This window comes from Dreissena polymorpha, chromosome 10 (genome assembly GCF_020536995.1).
Source record: "Dreissena polymorpha isolate Duluth1 chromosome 10, UMN_Dpol_1.0, whole genome shotgun sequence".
Lineage (NCBI taxonomy): Eukaryota > Metazoa > Mollusca > Bivalvia > Myida > Dreissenidae > Dreissena > Dreissena polymorpha.
The window spans coordinates 1331483-1344409 of NC_068364.1; the positions used below are offsets into that span (position 1 = coordinate 1331483).

The 12927-nt window shown below is 38.0% G+C and overlaps 1 protein-coding gene across 1 annotated transcript in view; it reads right to left on the reverse strand.

Moving 5' to 3' along the window:
* LOC127848694 (protein phosphatase 1 regulatory subunit 12A-like) overlaps nucleotides 1-12927 on the reverse strand; it is a 123131-nt gene that overhangs the window by 24697 nt on the left and 85507 nt on the right. The window contains exon 25 of the mRNA XM_052381285.1: nucleotides 9617-9643. Within this exon, the coding sequence (XP_052237245.1) occupies nucleotides 9617-9643 (27 nt within the window). The remainder of the gene's footprint in view (nucleotides 1-9616; nucleotides 9644-12927) is intronic.

Consider the following 12927-nt stretch of genomic DNA (forward strand, 5'->3'; position numbering starts at 1 on the left):
TATATATTAAAAAAGACCAAATTTTCTTTATTCTTATTTGTTTTGATTTAGTTAAAAGCAGACATTAAAGATGTGTTGTTTTTTTTACTTTGTGAGAATTATTCCAAGTAAAGAAATAATTATTATTATATAAGCTTCTGTGAATAATTGGACTTAATGCATCTTGAGTCAATAGGCATTTCAGATTAGCCTGTGCATTCTGTGCAGGCCAATCTGGGACATTACTTTATTTTAATTTAAGAATGTTTATTTAAAGAAAATCATTTGTTAACAAAAATGAAGTGTAGGCGGCAAGTATTGTCCCTGTGCAGACATCACAGGTAGGTGGCAAGTATTGTCCCTGTACAAACACCACAGGCTAATCTGTGATAAAATTATACTCAGATGCATTAAGCCTGGTTTTACCAGGAATTAACTGTCTGTGTTGAGCCATCGAATAAACAGACAAATGAAAAGAAGGCATAATGCACTATACTATTGCTTTAAAAACAAGCTGAAAATAAAATAAAAAACAAACAAACAAGAAAGCCATTACAATATTTCACCACCCTTAGGTTGATGCTTTTGTTTTCAGGGACTAAAGTTTGACTAATTCCTACCCTGTATGGCACAGTGCTAGCCCCGTAGCCTGAGCTTCCGATCGAAGACAGGCTGCTAGTTGACCCTGACCTTGAACTGTAGCCTGACCCAAGCCCCGAACTGTACGACCCCGGGGTATAAGTGGTCGCCCCAGGGGTGTAGGAAGGGGCCGGGCTGTAAGAGGGCACATAGGGGCTAGTGCTCGTGTTATACTGGCTTGAACCAGGGTTGTAGCTGCCCCCAGAACCATAGTTGTTCAACGAGTGGTTGCTTCCGTACAAGGAATGGTTGGAACTCGAGCCGGCGTACTTGGTGAGTGGACTGTAGCGGTTATAGCCACCGTTATAGCCACCATTGTTATAGGACATACTGATGTATGCCTGACCACAACAAAAGTTGTTGCTGTTTCTGCAGATTTCTTATTTTGGAGATGAGGGGGAGTGTCTATATCTCTTGTTGATTCAGAGTTCTTTATGCTTCAGAAAAGAAGTTAGATACGAAACTGATTATCTTATATCTTGATCTAAATCAATTTAATTATCTTATCTGACTCCATAGACACTTAAATCCTATGAAACACTGTAGGGATCATACAAAATCTCAAAAATGAAGAAAATTCCCACGAAAGAGCAATACTCCGAAATATCTACAGTGAACCCTAACACATACATGTAACACATAGGTAGTAAGTACAAAGAACACAATACACTCTGCAAGCTAGTGTTGTAGCTTCAATATTACACCACTCCAACACTGGGAAGGTTACACCCCACTTTAATTGCTATACTCCACTTATAACTGACAGGAACACACCTCCCATTGAAATACAAATCCAGGCTGACAGACAGCTTTAATATGGAACCTCCCACAATTTTCCAATCCACTTTTCCTATTCTATAAACAATATATTTGATTCATAAACAAATCCAAAGTGATTCTTGGCACGATTTCCTTTCCAGAGAACTCTGTTTGTGAACTATCTGCCAAGGAAATTAATTTTGTTCACTCCGAGATCAATTTATAAACTGACTGTAACAAAATCAAATTAATTAAACGGCACAGAAGCACTGCACACTTTTTCGGAGCATAATTGCAATTGCTACTTTTTAACACTAATTAATCCAGTATTAATTGATTAAGGCAATAACCACAAGAGCTTAGCGTATAAGGAGTTAAACTGTCCTATACTCAATTACAAGTACGAAAAGAATAAAAGGTTAATCTACTTTCTGCACTGAATTGACACAAAAGAATAGTATCTTGCAAAATTATTGACATGTGCTTGAGACCTCTCTCATACTTATGCAAAATTGATTAATTCCACCAAATTTACTGTTTGCCTTCTGAGATTACCCTGTATCTATCTGTAGAAAGTATACTGTGCAACTCTAATAAGGCCACAACGAGTCAAGTACACAGTTGCTAGCTAGTCTAAGCACAATTGTAATCAGAATTGGGAATACTGTTCATAACTCACATTGCTAGCCACCTTTAAATACTTATTCTTAATTATTTAGTTTAAAAGAAAGATTATTTAAGTTATAAGCATACAGAAAAAATAAAGAACATGTGGAAATTTTACAGTCATACGACTATTATAATACCTGCATATATTATTAAAAGTCGTTTCAAAAAATTTACTTTCAGCTAAAAGTTTTAATGCATTACCATATGATATAATTATCTATTTGCTTTTTTTATGTTGGTCTTAACACATATTTTCATAAGACATTAATAATCAAACATCCTGCATCACACAGTATTTGAATTGAAATGATCACAACTTGAAACACAAAATAAATATGAACCTCCCTCTGTGACAAGGGGGCAGGGGTTTTTCCAGCCATGTTGGGGAAAGGAGTCTGGCCAAATTTGGATTTTTTAATCAATAAAAGAGACACATTTGGGAATTTTTTAATGACAAAAAGGACCAAATTGTGTTTTTTTTTTATCAACAAATATTGACAACAAATCTTTTCCTGGTCATTTTGGAAAAAAAAATCATATAAATTATGCTTATATATTTTGTAGGTTGTTTAAAAAATAAAATTGACATATAGAGTCTAATAATCATAAGTCATAAATAAGAAACTTCTTTCTTAAATTTTTTTTTTTTTTTTTTTTTTTTTTTTACAAATTGGGATTTTTTAAATAATTTCGGTTTGGGATCGGTTACGTTTGCTTTGGGATCAGGTCCGTTTAACAGCCTTTTTTACATAGCAGAAAACCCCCTGGGGGGTTAATGCATGCACATTGAGTGTCTTCCCAGAGTAGCCTGTGATGTCTGCACAGGGACAAAACTTTTTGCTTTTAAGTTTTTTTTTCATTTAAAGAAAGTCTTTTTTAAGCGAAAATCCAGTCTTTAAGCACATGCATTAATAACTGTTTTTCTGCAGCTCGGCTCATATACATAATCAACATCAACAAACAACAAAATGGTCATAATGGACTTGCATGATTCAGAAAAATTCATTTCTTTACTGACTCCAATGTTAAGTTGTTGCCTGTACAGTTTTGAACAGTATAGACCATGGATGCTGTATGGGGAAAGCTCACAGTGAGGGTGAACAGGGGTAACATGAAGCATGTTGCAACTAGATATGAGGATTCTGACATCTACCAGATGAACACAATCAAGGAAACACATACTTTAATTATTTATTGTCCTACACCAGGAACCGTTGATTACAAAAGCCTTGCATTCACTGCAGGATACTTTCTTAAGAATCTTTTTTATCACATGGGTGCATGCTTCCTTGCATTACATGGCGAACAAGATGTGTTTGTGAAACACAATGTCCCCCTATATGATGTTTGACATTGTAGGATGACCTTGACCTTGTGAAGGATGACCTTGACCTTGACCTTTCACCACTCAAAATGTGCAGCTCCATGAGATACACATGCATGCCAAATATCAAGTTGCTATCTTCAATATTGCAAAAGTATTCATAAAATAAGCGATTTGGGCCCCATATATTTGACCTCTGACCTTGAAGGATGACCTTGACCTTGACCTTTCACCACTCAAAATGAGCAGCTCCATGAGATGCACATGCATGCCAAATATCAAGTTGCTATCTTCAATATTGCAAACGTATTCATAAAATGAGCAATTTTGGCCACATATAATTGACCTCTGACCTTGAAGGATGACCTAGACCTTGACCTTTCACCACTCAAAATGTGCAGCTCCATGAGATACACATGCATGCCAAATATCAAGTTGCTATCTTCAATATTGCAAAAGTATTCATAAAATGAGCGATTTTGGCCACATATATTTGACATCTGACCTTGAAGGATGACCTTGACCTTGACCTTTCACCACTCAAAATGTGCAGCTTCATGAGATACACATGCATGCCAAATATGAAGTTGCTATCTTCAATATAGCAAAAGTTATTGCAAAATGTTAAAGTTGGCGCAAACAGACAGACCAACAGACCAACAGACAGACCAACAGACAGGGCAAAAACAATATGTCCCCCACTACTATAGTGGGGAACATAAAAAGAAACATAATATATAACCAGATATTTCCCATTCAATGACTGTAACCTTGTATTAAACTCTCTCATAGAAACAAGCAGCCATAGAAGTGCCACCTCTGTGCCAGGTATAATATCATGCTCTTGGAAGAGCCAAGAAAAAGTGAGTCATACCCAGCACAGAGGCTCTTCAGTTGCACTGACAGACATAAAGGTCAACATTTTAAGAGAAAATGTTCACATTCCCACAGACCTCATGAGGGTGTTCAAATCTGGCTGCAGCTAACTGACAGCTCAGGTGTAATCTACAGTGCAAAGTGTTGAACAATTACCGATATTTGCTGTATGGAACATAAATTGACCAACTTGAAAGCAATCATGTATTGAAAATGGATTTTTGGGGGAAGACAATTTGTCTTTCATTTGCATTGAATTTTTTTCTAACCAGGTGTGTCTAAATACATTTCAACAAAAAAAAGGGCTTACCAAACATGTCATACTGACCAAAGTGTTATGTTGTGCATTATAAATATTGAATTAAACTTCCTCCAGACATTGAGTTACAAACTTTCACAGGATTCCTACAAAAAGACACACCAAACATTATTCTGGGTGAACAATCCACCCGCGTCATACAAGAAAGGGCTTCATGCCATATACTGCCAGACCAGCCTGCGCAGTAAGACAGTATGGTCAAGCCTGCAGTTGCAGTCTGCTCAAGAAATACCCTAGTTGCTATAAAGTAAGGCAGGTTTCATTGTCTTATGAGCCAACGGGTGCTCCTGACCTGTCTGGGCAATTGCATGGGCTGGTCTGTAACTACGCTTGCTGCATATGGACCCATTTTAACGTGATGCAGATCATGTTAAATTTATGCAGTACAAGACTTACTGTTTAATTCTTGCTTCTTTTAGATATTTAGGCAAATAGAGAAAATGCTGGGAAATGGAATGAGCAAGCATGCCTCATCAATGTCCCCAGGTTGTGTTTGTGTGGCATCAAACACAAGACATGAATCAAAGGCAATATTCTTAACCCTTAACCCATAAGAAGAAAAGAGAAATTGGCTTTTGCAACCAGCATAAAACCAGTACAGCCTGCGAGTAACTCGCAGTCTGTTCAGGTTTTATGCTGCTTGCTGCTCATCAATATCTTAGGGTTTGAAATGAAACGTTAAAAACTTGAATCTAGTAAAAAAAGGTCTTAAATTAAATATAACTTTCTAAGGGACTACATTAGCATCAAAATACGTATCTATGTAGTAAAGGTTAAGTCGCTCTGGTTCACAGTCTGTAAGCCTGACTGCATAACCTAACCCATTTATGCCTAGCATCTAGAAAAAAAAGCCCTTGGCAAACAGCCTAGACCCTGATGAGACGCCGCATGATGCAGCGTCTCATCAGGGTCTTCGCTATTTGCTTAAAGGAATTTCTGTAAGAAATATTCTAAATATAGAAATAAATATACTAGACATCCCTAATTTTTTTAATAAATTGATCCAATTTAGAAGGATGGAAGAGTCCACTAGGCATAAGCCTGACTGCTTAACTTGCTGTAACTCTGCTGATTGCTGCTGGTAAGTAGCTGGCAATTATTGCCTCATCAGAGATGGTTATCTGTTCTGCATTCCTCAAAATTATGGGCCAGAAATAACGAAATAATCTGGCACCAGGTCAAATGTTTCGGAAGGTGAAATGTTATTAATGTTGCATTAGGTTCAACAACTTTTTACTCAATTGTTTTTCCCAAATAAATTCTACCCTATTGTTACCAATATTTATATTTACTAACAAACAATAAAATCCAATATTTGATAAAAAGTCTTTTAACTACTTTAAACTTCCTTTACCAATTTTGACTAGCATTATTTTGTATCATTAATAAAACTATGTTGTAATAAAGTGAATAAATTTTATTTTTGGTAGACTGCACCATCATCATTTTGCTTAATAAATGTTTAAGGTAGAACTAGTCACTACAAGTTCAGATTTTTTGTCCTTTGTCTATTATTATTAGAAATGAAGAAACAAGAATCACTTTAATGTCTATTTTCTGGGTAGGACCAGTATCAATGGTCTTTAAACAGACAACTTGAATGCTATGAATGGAACAAATTTAATGTTTAGTTGGAGGGAGCAAAATACAAGTGATGCCCAGTAGTTCCAGGGACCATCCTGGTGCAAGATACAAGTGATGCCCAGTAGTTCCAGGGACCATCCTGGTGCAAGATACAAGTGATGCCCAGTAGTTCCTTGGACCATCCTGGTGCAAGATACAAGTGATGCCCAGTAGTTCCAGGGACCATCCTGGTGCAAGATACATGTGATGCCCAGTAGTTCCAGGGACCATCCTGGTGCACGATACATGTGATGCCCAGTAGTTCCAGGGACCATCCTGGTGCAAGATACAAGTGATGCCCAGTAGTTCCAGGGACCATCCTGGTGCAAGATACATGTGATGCCCAGTAGTTCCAGGGACCATCCTGGTGCAAGATACATGTGATGCCCAGTAGTTCCAGGGACCATCCTGGTGCAAGATACATGTGATGCCCAGTAGTTCCAGGACCATCCTAGTGCAAGATACATGTGATGCCCAGTAGTTCCAGGGACCATCCTGGTGCAAGGTACATATGATGCCCAGTAGTTCCAGGGACCATCCTGGTGCAAGATACATGTGATGCCAAGTAGTTCCAGGTGCCATCCTGGTGCAAGATACAAGTGATGCCCAGTAGTTTCAGGGACCATCCTGGTGCAAGATACATGTGATGCCCAGTAGATCCAGGGACCATCCTGGTGCAAGATACAAGTGATGCCCAGTAGTTCCAGGTACCATCCTGGTGCAAGATACATGTGATGCCCAGAAGTTCCAGGGACCATCCTGGTGCAAGATACAAGTGATGCCCAGTAGTTCCAGGGACCATCCTGGTGCAAGATACAAGTGATGCCCAGTAGTTCCAGGTACCATCCTGGTGCAAGATACATGTGATGCCCAGTAGTTCCAGGGACCATCCTGGTGCAAGATACAAGTGATGCCCAGTAGTTCCAGGGACCATCCTGGTGCAAGATACATGTGATGCCCAGTAGTTCCAGGGACCATCCTGGTGCAAGATACAAGTGATGCCCAGTAGTGCCAGGGACCATCCTGGTGCAAGATTCAAATGATGCCCAGTAGAGACAGGACCATCCTGGTGCAAGGTACATGTGATGACACATGCAGGGCAATAAAGCTTTCCTACGCATTTTTTAAATGAATAAAACTCATGTGTTGTTAACCCTTTGCATGCTGGGAAATTTGTCGTCTGCTAAAATGTCGTCAGCTAAAATTCAAAAATAAGCAATTTCTTCGATTTTTTTCAAAGAATACTATCAGAATAGCAAACAGTTTGGATCCTGATGAGACACCACGTTCTGTGACGTCTCATCTGGATCCAAACTGTTTGCACAGGACTTCAAAATTCTGTTCCCGCACTGAAAGGGTTATGCACCTAGTTCAGTGATTGTTAAGCATCTCAAGCAGAAGACATGTTGGTAGGTAAAGTGAAGTAAGGGCTCAAACTTGCGACCCCAGCATATCACCTCTAGACCATGGATGCAACCGGGGCACTCTTAGTTATAAATACTGCACCATCATTATCAAGATTATCCTTTTTGCACTCAGAACAAAGTGATAATGGCTTAATGCAACCAGCATAAAACCAGAACACCGTGCGAGTAACTCGCAGTCTGTTAAGGTTTTGTGCTGTTTGCTGCTCATCAATAACATAGGGTTGAAACTAAAAGCTTTACAACTTGAATCTTTATAATAAGTAAGAAAGGTCTTTCATTTAATAAGATTTTCTATGGGACTACAAACACGTCAAAGTGTGTATCTGACCGGTTAAGGGTTGATTAAAGCATTTAAGGTGATCACCTACTCTTTTAGAGGCTAACAAACACTTAACATTTACCTTAAATTGGACCAAGTATGGCACACAATACATGCGCAATTAGATGAAGTGCTGGAGCTTTTAGGATCATTCTTTTACACCCATAAATATTGGGTTTCTCATGTGAGCAAGCCAATTATGAAAGGCTATTTGTTTTGACTGTTGAGACTTTTACCAGATCAGTAAAGTTAATCATATTTAAATAGTCTTATCTAACAGGTCAACTGTATTATACTAACACAGCTTAAGTAAGTTCTACCATACAGATTACTGCCCATCTATCAACTTTTATGCCCATGGACTGATTTCAGTGGCCATGATTCACGTGAATTTACAAATTTACATAGTATAGTTCATCAAAAGTCAAATAAATGACTTTGAAATAGTTAATTGGAATTCATGTACCAGATAGCAAATACAAATGAATGGTCATGTTCTTAACTAATAAAGACAAACTATCTGTAAAACCTGTCAAATTTAGTTTAATTTGGCAAGGTACTTTAACATTCTTTACATATAACAATTATTTGATAAAGTTGATGTGAAAACTGATATCACTAAATAATTTTCCTTGTTAGATATTAAGATACGATTTCTTCACACTCTGAGAAAAACAGGCTTAATACATTTGCCAAACCTATCATTCCAGAATAGCATGTGTAGTCCGCACAGCCTAATATGGGCAATAAGGCATGTGCGTAACATGTGTCCCAGATTAGCCTGTGCAATCTGCACAGGCTAATCAGGGACGACACTTTCCACTTTTATGACATTTTTCATTTAAATGAAGTCTCTTCTTAGCAAAAATCCAATTTACGCGGAAAGTGTTGTCCCTGATTAGCCTGTGCTGACTGCACAGGCTAATCTGGGACGACACTTTACGCACATGCATTATGCCCAGTTTTCTCAGAACTCAACTCCTATCATCCCAGATTAGCATGTGCAGTCCGCACAGCCTAATCTGGGCAATGCTTTAAGCACATGAATGTGCAGTCCACACAGCCTAATCTGGGCAATGCTTTAAGCACATGAATGTGCAGTCCACACAGCCTAATCTGGGCAATGCTTTAAGCACATGAATGTGCAGTCCGCACAGCCTAATCTGGGCAATGCTTTAAGCACATGAATGTGCAGTCCACACAGCCTAATCTGGGCAATGCTTTCAGCACATGAATGTGCAGTCCGCACAGCCTAATCTGGGCAATGCTTTCAGCACATGAATGTGCAGTCCGCACAGCCTAATCTGGGCAATGCTTTCAGCACATGAATGTGCAGTCCGCACAGCCTAATCTGGACAATGCTTTCAGCACATGAATGTGCAGTCCACACAGCCTAATCTGGACAATGCTTTCAGCACATGAATGTGCAGTCCACACAGCCTAATCTGGGCAATGCTTTCAGCACATGAATGTGCAGTCCACACAGCCTAATCTGGGCAATGCTTTAAGCACATGAATGAAGCCAGGGTCTCCAGAACAAGGCTACATTATTGTGATAAACAAACTAACTTATTGTAAACATATAATTTTGCATTACTTACAATCCAAGTCAACAACATCAAATAAAAACAACAAACAGATCAAAACAAAACTTCCAGCCAACACAACTGTCCCACACTTACAATCACTGGATAGGGCCTTGTGAATATCTTTGTATCAAGAGAAGAGTGCAAACTGGTTTACAGTAAAAAATTAAATAAACAATTTTCAAGTACACACAATCTACTTTTGGTTCACTCACTTTCACAAATGGGAAGAACCAAGCAAAACTAGTACTCTAACATATATCAGAGTAATAAACTTGTTTCTGTTTTGCAATTTGTAATGCTATTATGAACATATATATGACCTGAAACCTTTGTGTGTGGAATAAAACACTCTTTCATAGAAAAGAAGGGAGAGCACACAAAGGTCATATTAGTTTTTGTATAATTGAAAAGCTTACAACGAGGTGCTCACTATACATGGGGGCATGTTATACGTGATAAATTATATGGTAGATCCAATATCAAGGGAGACCACTGAGATATTCACTGGATATCACTTTACATACAGAACTACCTCTTCTAGCAAATTGCACAGGGATTAACATGCTTTATAATTAACTCTTTCCCCCATAAGAAGCAAAGTGAAAATGGATTTTGCAACCATCATAAAACCAGAACAGCCTGCGAGTAACTTGCTGTCTGTTTAGGTTTTATTCTGTTTGCTGCTCATCAGTATCAGTAAGTTTCTATAGGACTACAAATGTGTCAAAATAGGTACCTAAGTGGTAAATGGTAAATCAACATGGATGAGAATTCAAATATTGAAAAATCAAGGAAGTTTTCAATATCAAAACCGCCTGTCCATTGGTTTTAATAATGCTACATAAAAACAAGTCAGTTTGAGAAAACTGAATTTTCTTATTAGTAGTTTAAAGATAGTTCATAATGAAGAACAAAAGACCAAAATACAGTGGACATAATAACTCTCATTTTAAACGTCTCAACGTAATTATACATAGTAACAAGAATATAAACAGAGAATTCCATAATTTATATGTTAACAAGAGGGCCAAGATGGCCCTAGTTCGCTCACCTGAGAGGAGTTGGTTCATTCAATCTTTACCAAACGTCAAACTTGACCTAGATATTGTCCAGACAAACATCCTGGTCAAGTTTCATCATTATTGAACCAAAACTCTGGCATATAGTGTTTTTGTTTTTGTAAGATTTGACCTGGTGACCTATATTTTGAGTTGACCCCCTTACCAAACATCAAACTTTGCTTACAAAAATAAATATTATGACCAAGATTAATAAAATCTGAAACAAAATTGTGACCTCTAGAGTGTTTACAAGGATTTTGTATTTTGTATAATATAATGAAAATTTGGACAATCTAAGGGCAATAATTATGGCATTAATAATGTGATATATATAAAACCAATCTTTTCATCAAGTTTCATGATGATTGGGCAAAAAATGTGACATCTAGAGTGTTCACAAGCTTTTTTTACTATGTATAAATATAAGAAAACTGCCCCCCCCCCCCCCCCCGGCAGCCCATGTTATTAACTAACCGGAACCATTTTTGAACTCAACTCTCATATCAAGGAAACAAATGTTCTGACCAAATTTCATGAAAATTGGGCCAAAAATGTTACTTCTAGAGTGTTCACATGTTTTCACTATATACATATAGAGTAAAATGCCACCCCCAGTGGCGGCCATGTTTTTTCACCGATCTGGACCATTTTCAAACTTGTCCAAGATATTAATAAAACCAATGTTTTGACCAACTTTCATGATGATTGGGCAAATAAGGAAAACTGCCCCCCCCCCCACGGCAGCCATGTTATTCAACTGACCGGAACCATTTTCGAACTCAACTCTCATATCAAGGAAACAAATGTTCTGACCAAATTTCATGAAAATTGGGCCAAAAATGTTACTTCTAGAGTGTTCACATGTTTTCACTATATACATATAGAGAAAAATGCCCCGCCCACTGGCGGCCATGTTCTTTCATCGATCTGGACCATTTTTCGAACTCGTCCGAGATATCAATAAAACAAATGTTTTGACAAACTTTCATGGTGATTGGGCAAAAATTGTGACTTCTAGAGTGTTTACAAGGTTTTTCTATAGCCAAATAAGGAAAATGTTTCTGCCCACTGGCGGCCATGTTTTTCAACGGACCGGAACCACTTTTAAACTCAACCAACATATCAATAAGACAAACATTTTTACAAAGTTACATGAAGATTGGGCATGAAATGTGACTTCTACAGTGTTTACAAGTTTTTTCTTTTTTTTGACCTAGTGACCTAGTTTTTGACCCGGCACGACCCAGTTTCGAACTCGACCGAGATTTCATTGGGACGAAGCTTCTGAGCGAGTTTCATGAACATCAGACAATAAATGTGGCCTCTAGAGTGTTAACGAACAAATGTGGACGGACGGACAGATGGACGGACGACGGACAAAGACCGGTCACAAAAGCTCACCTGAGCAATCAGGTGAGCTAATAAAAAAGCATGTACATTGCAAATTAAGCAGTATTTACTTTGAAACAAGAGCACCGCCTTGCGGGTGCAGACCGCTCATCTATTTTCTTTTTAAAGGTGAAGGGACTCTCATTTTCAATCACAAAGGAGGGAGGAGTGGAGTGAAGAGGGGTGTATAGTGTGGGGTTGTGGACATTTATTACATTATCTTCCAAAAAAGCGAAAAAAAAAAAAAAAAAAAAAAAAATCGGGGGGGGGGGGGTATAGTGTGAGGGTGTGGTGATAATTTGTGAGATGATCTTAAAAAAAAAAAAAAAAAAAAAAAAAAAAATCAAAAAAAAAATTTGGGGGGGGGGGTGGGGGGGGTGGGGTGGGGGTATAGTGTGAGGGTGTGGTGGTCATTTGTGAGATGATCTTATAAAAAAAAAAAAAAAAAAAAAAAATTAGGGGGGGGGGGGAGGGGGGGGGAGGGGGGGGAGGGCACGGGGGATGGTTTGGGTGAAGTCTATTGTGGTATGTCAGGTAAGAGTAGTTTCATCAAAGTATCAATCAAATCTAATCATAAATAAAGAAGTTATGGCAATTTTAGCAAAATTTAATAATTTGACCTTGAGAGTCAAGGTCATTCAAAGGTCAAAGTAAAATTCAAGTTGCCAGGTACAGTAACCTCATGATAGCATGTAAGTATTTGAAGTTTGAAAGCAATAGCCTTGATACTTCGAGTGGATCGAAACACAAAATTTAACCATATATTAAAAGTTACTAAGTCAAAAAAGGGCCATAATTCCGTAACAATGACAACCAGAGTTATGCAACTTGTCCTTTTACTGTACCCTTATGATAGTTTGTGAGTGTTCCAAGTATGAAAGCAATATCTATGATACTTTAGGGGTAAAGTGACCAAAACATAAATCTTAACCAAATTTTCAATTTTCTAAGTAT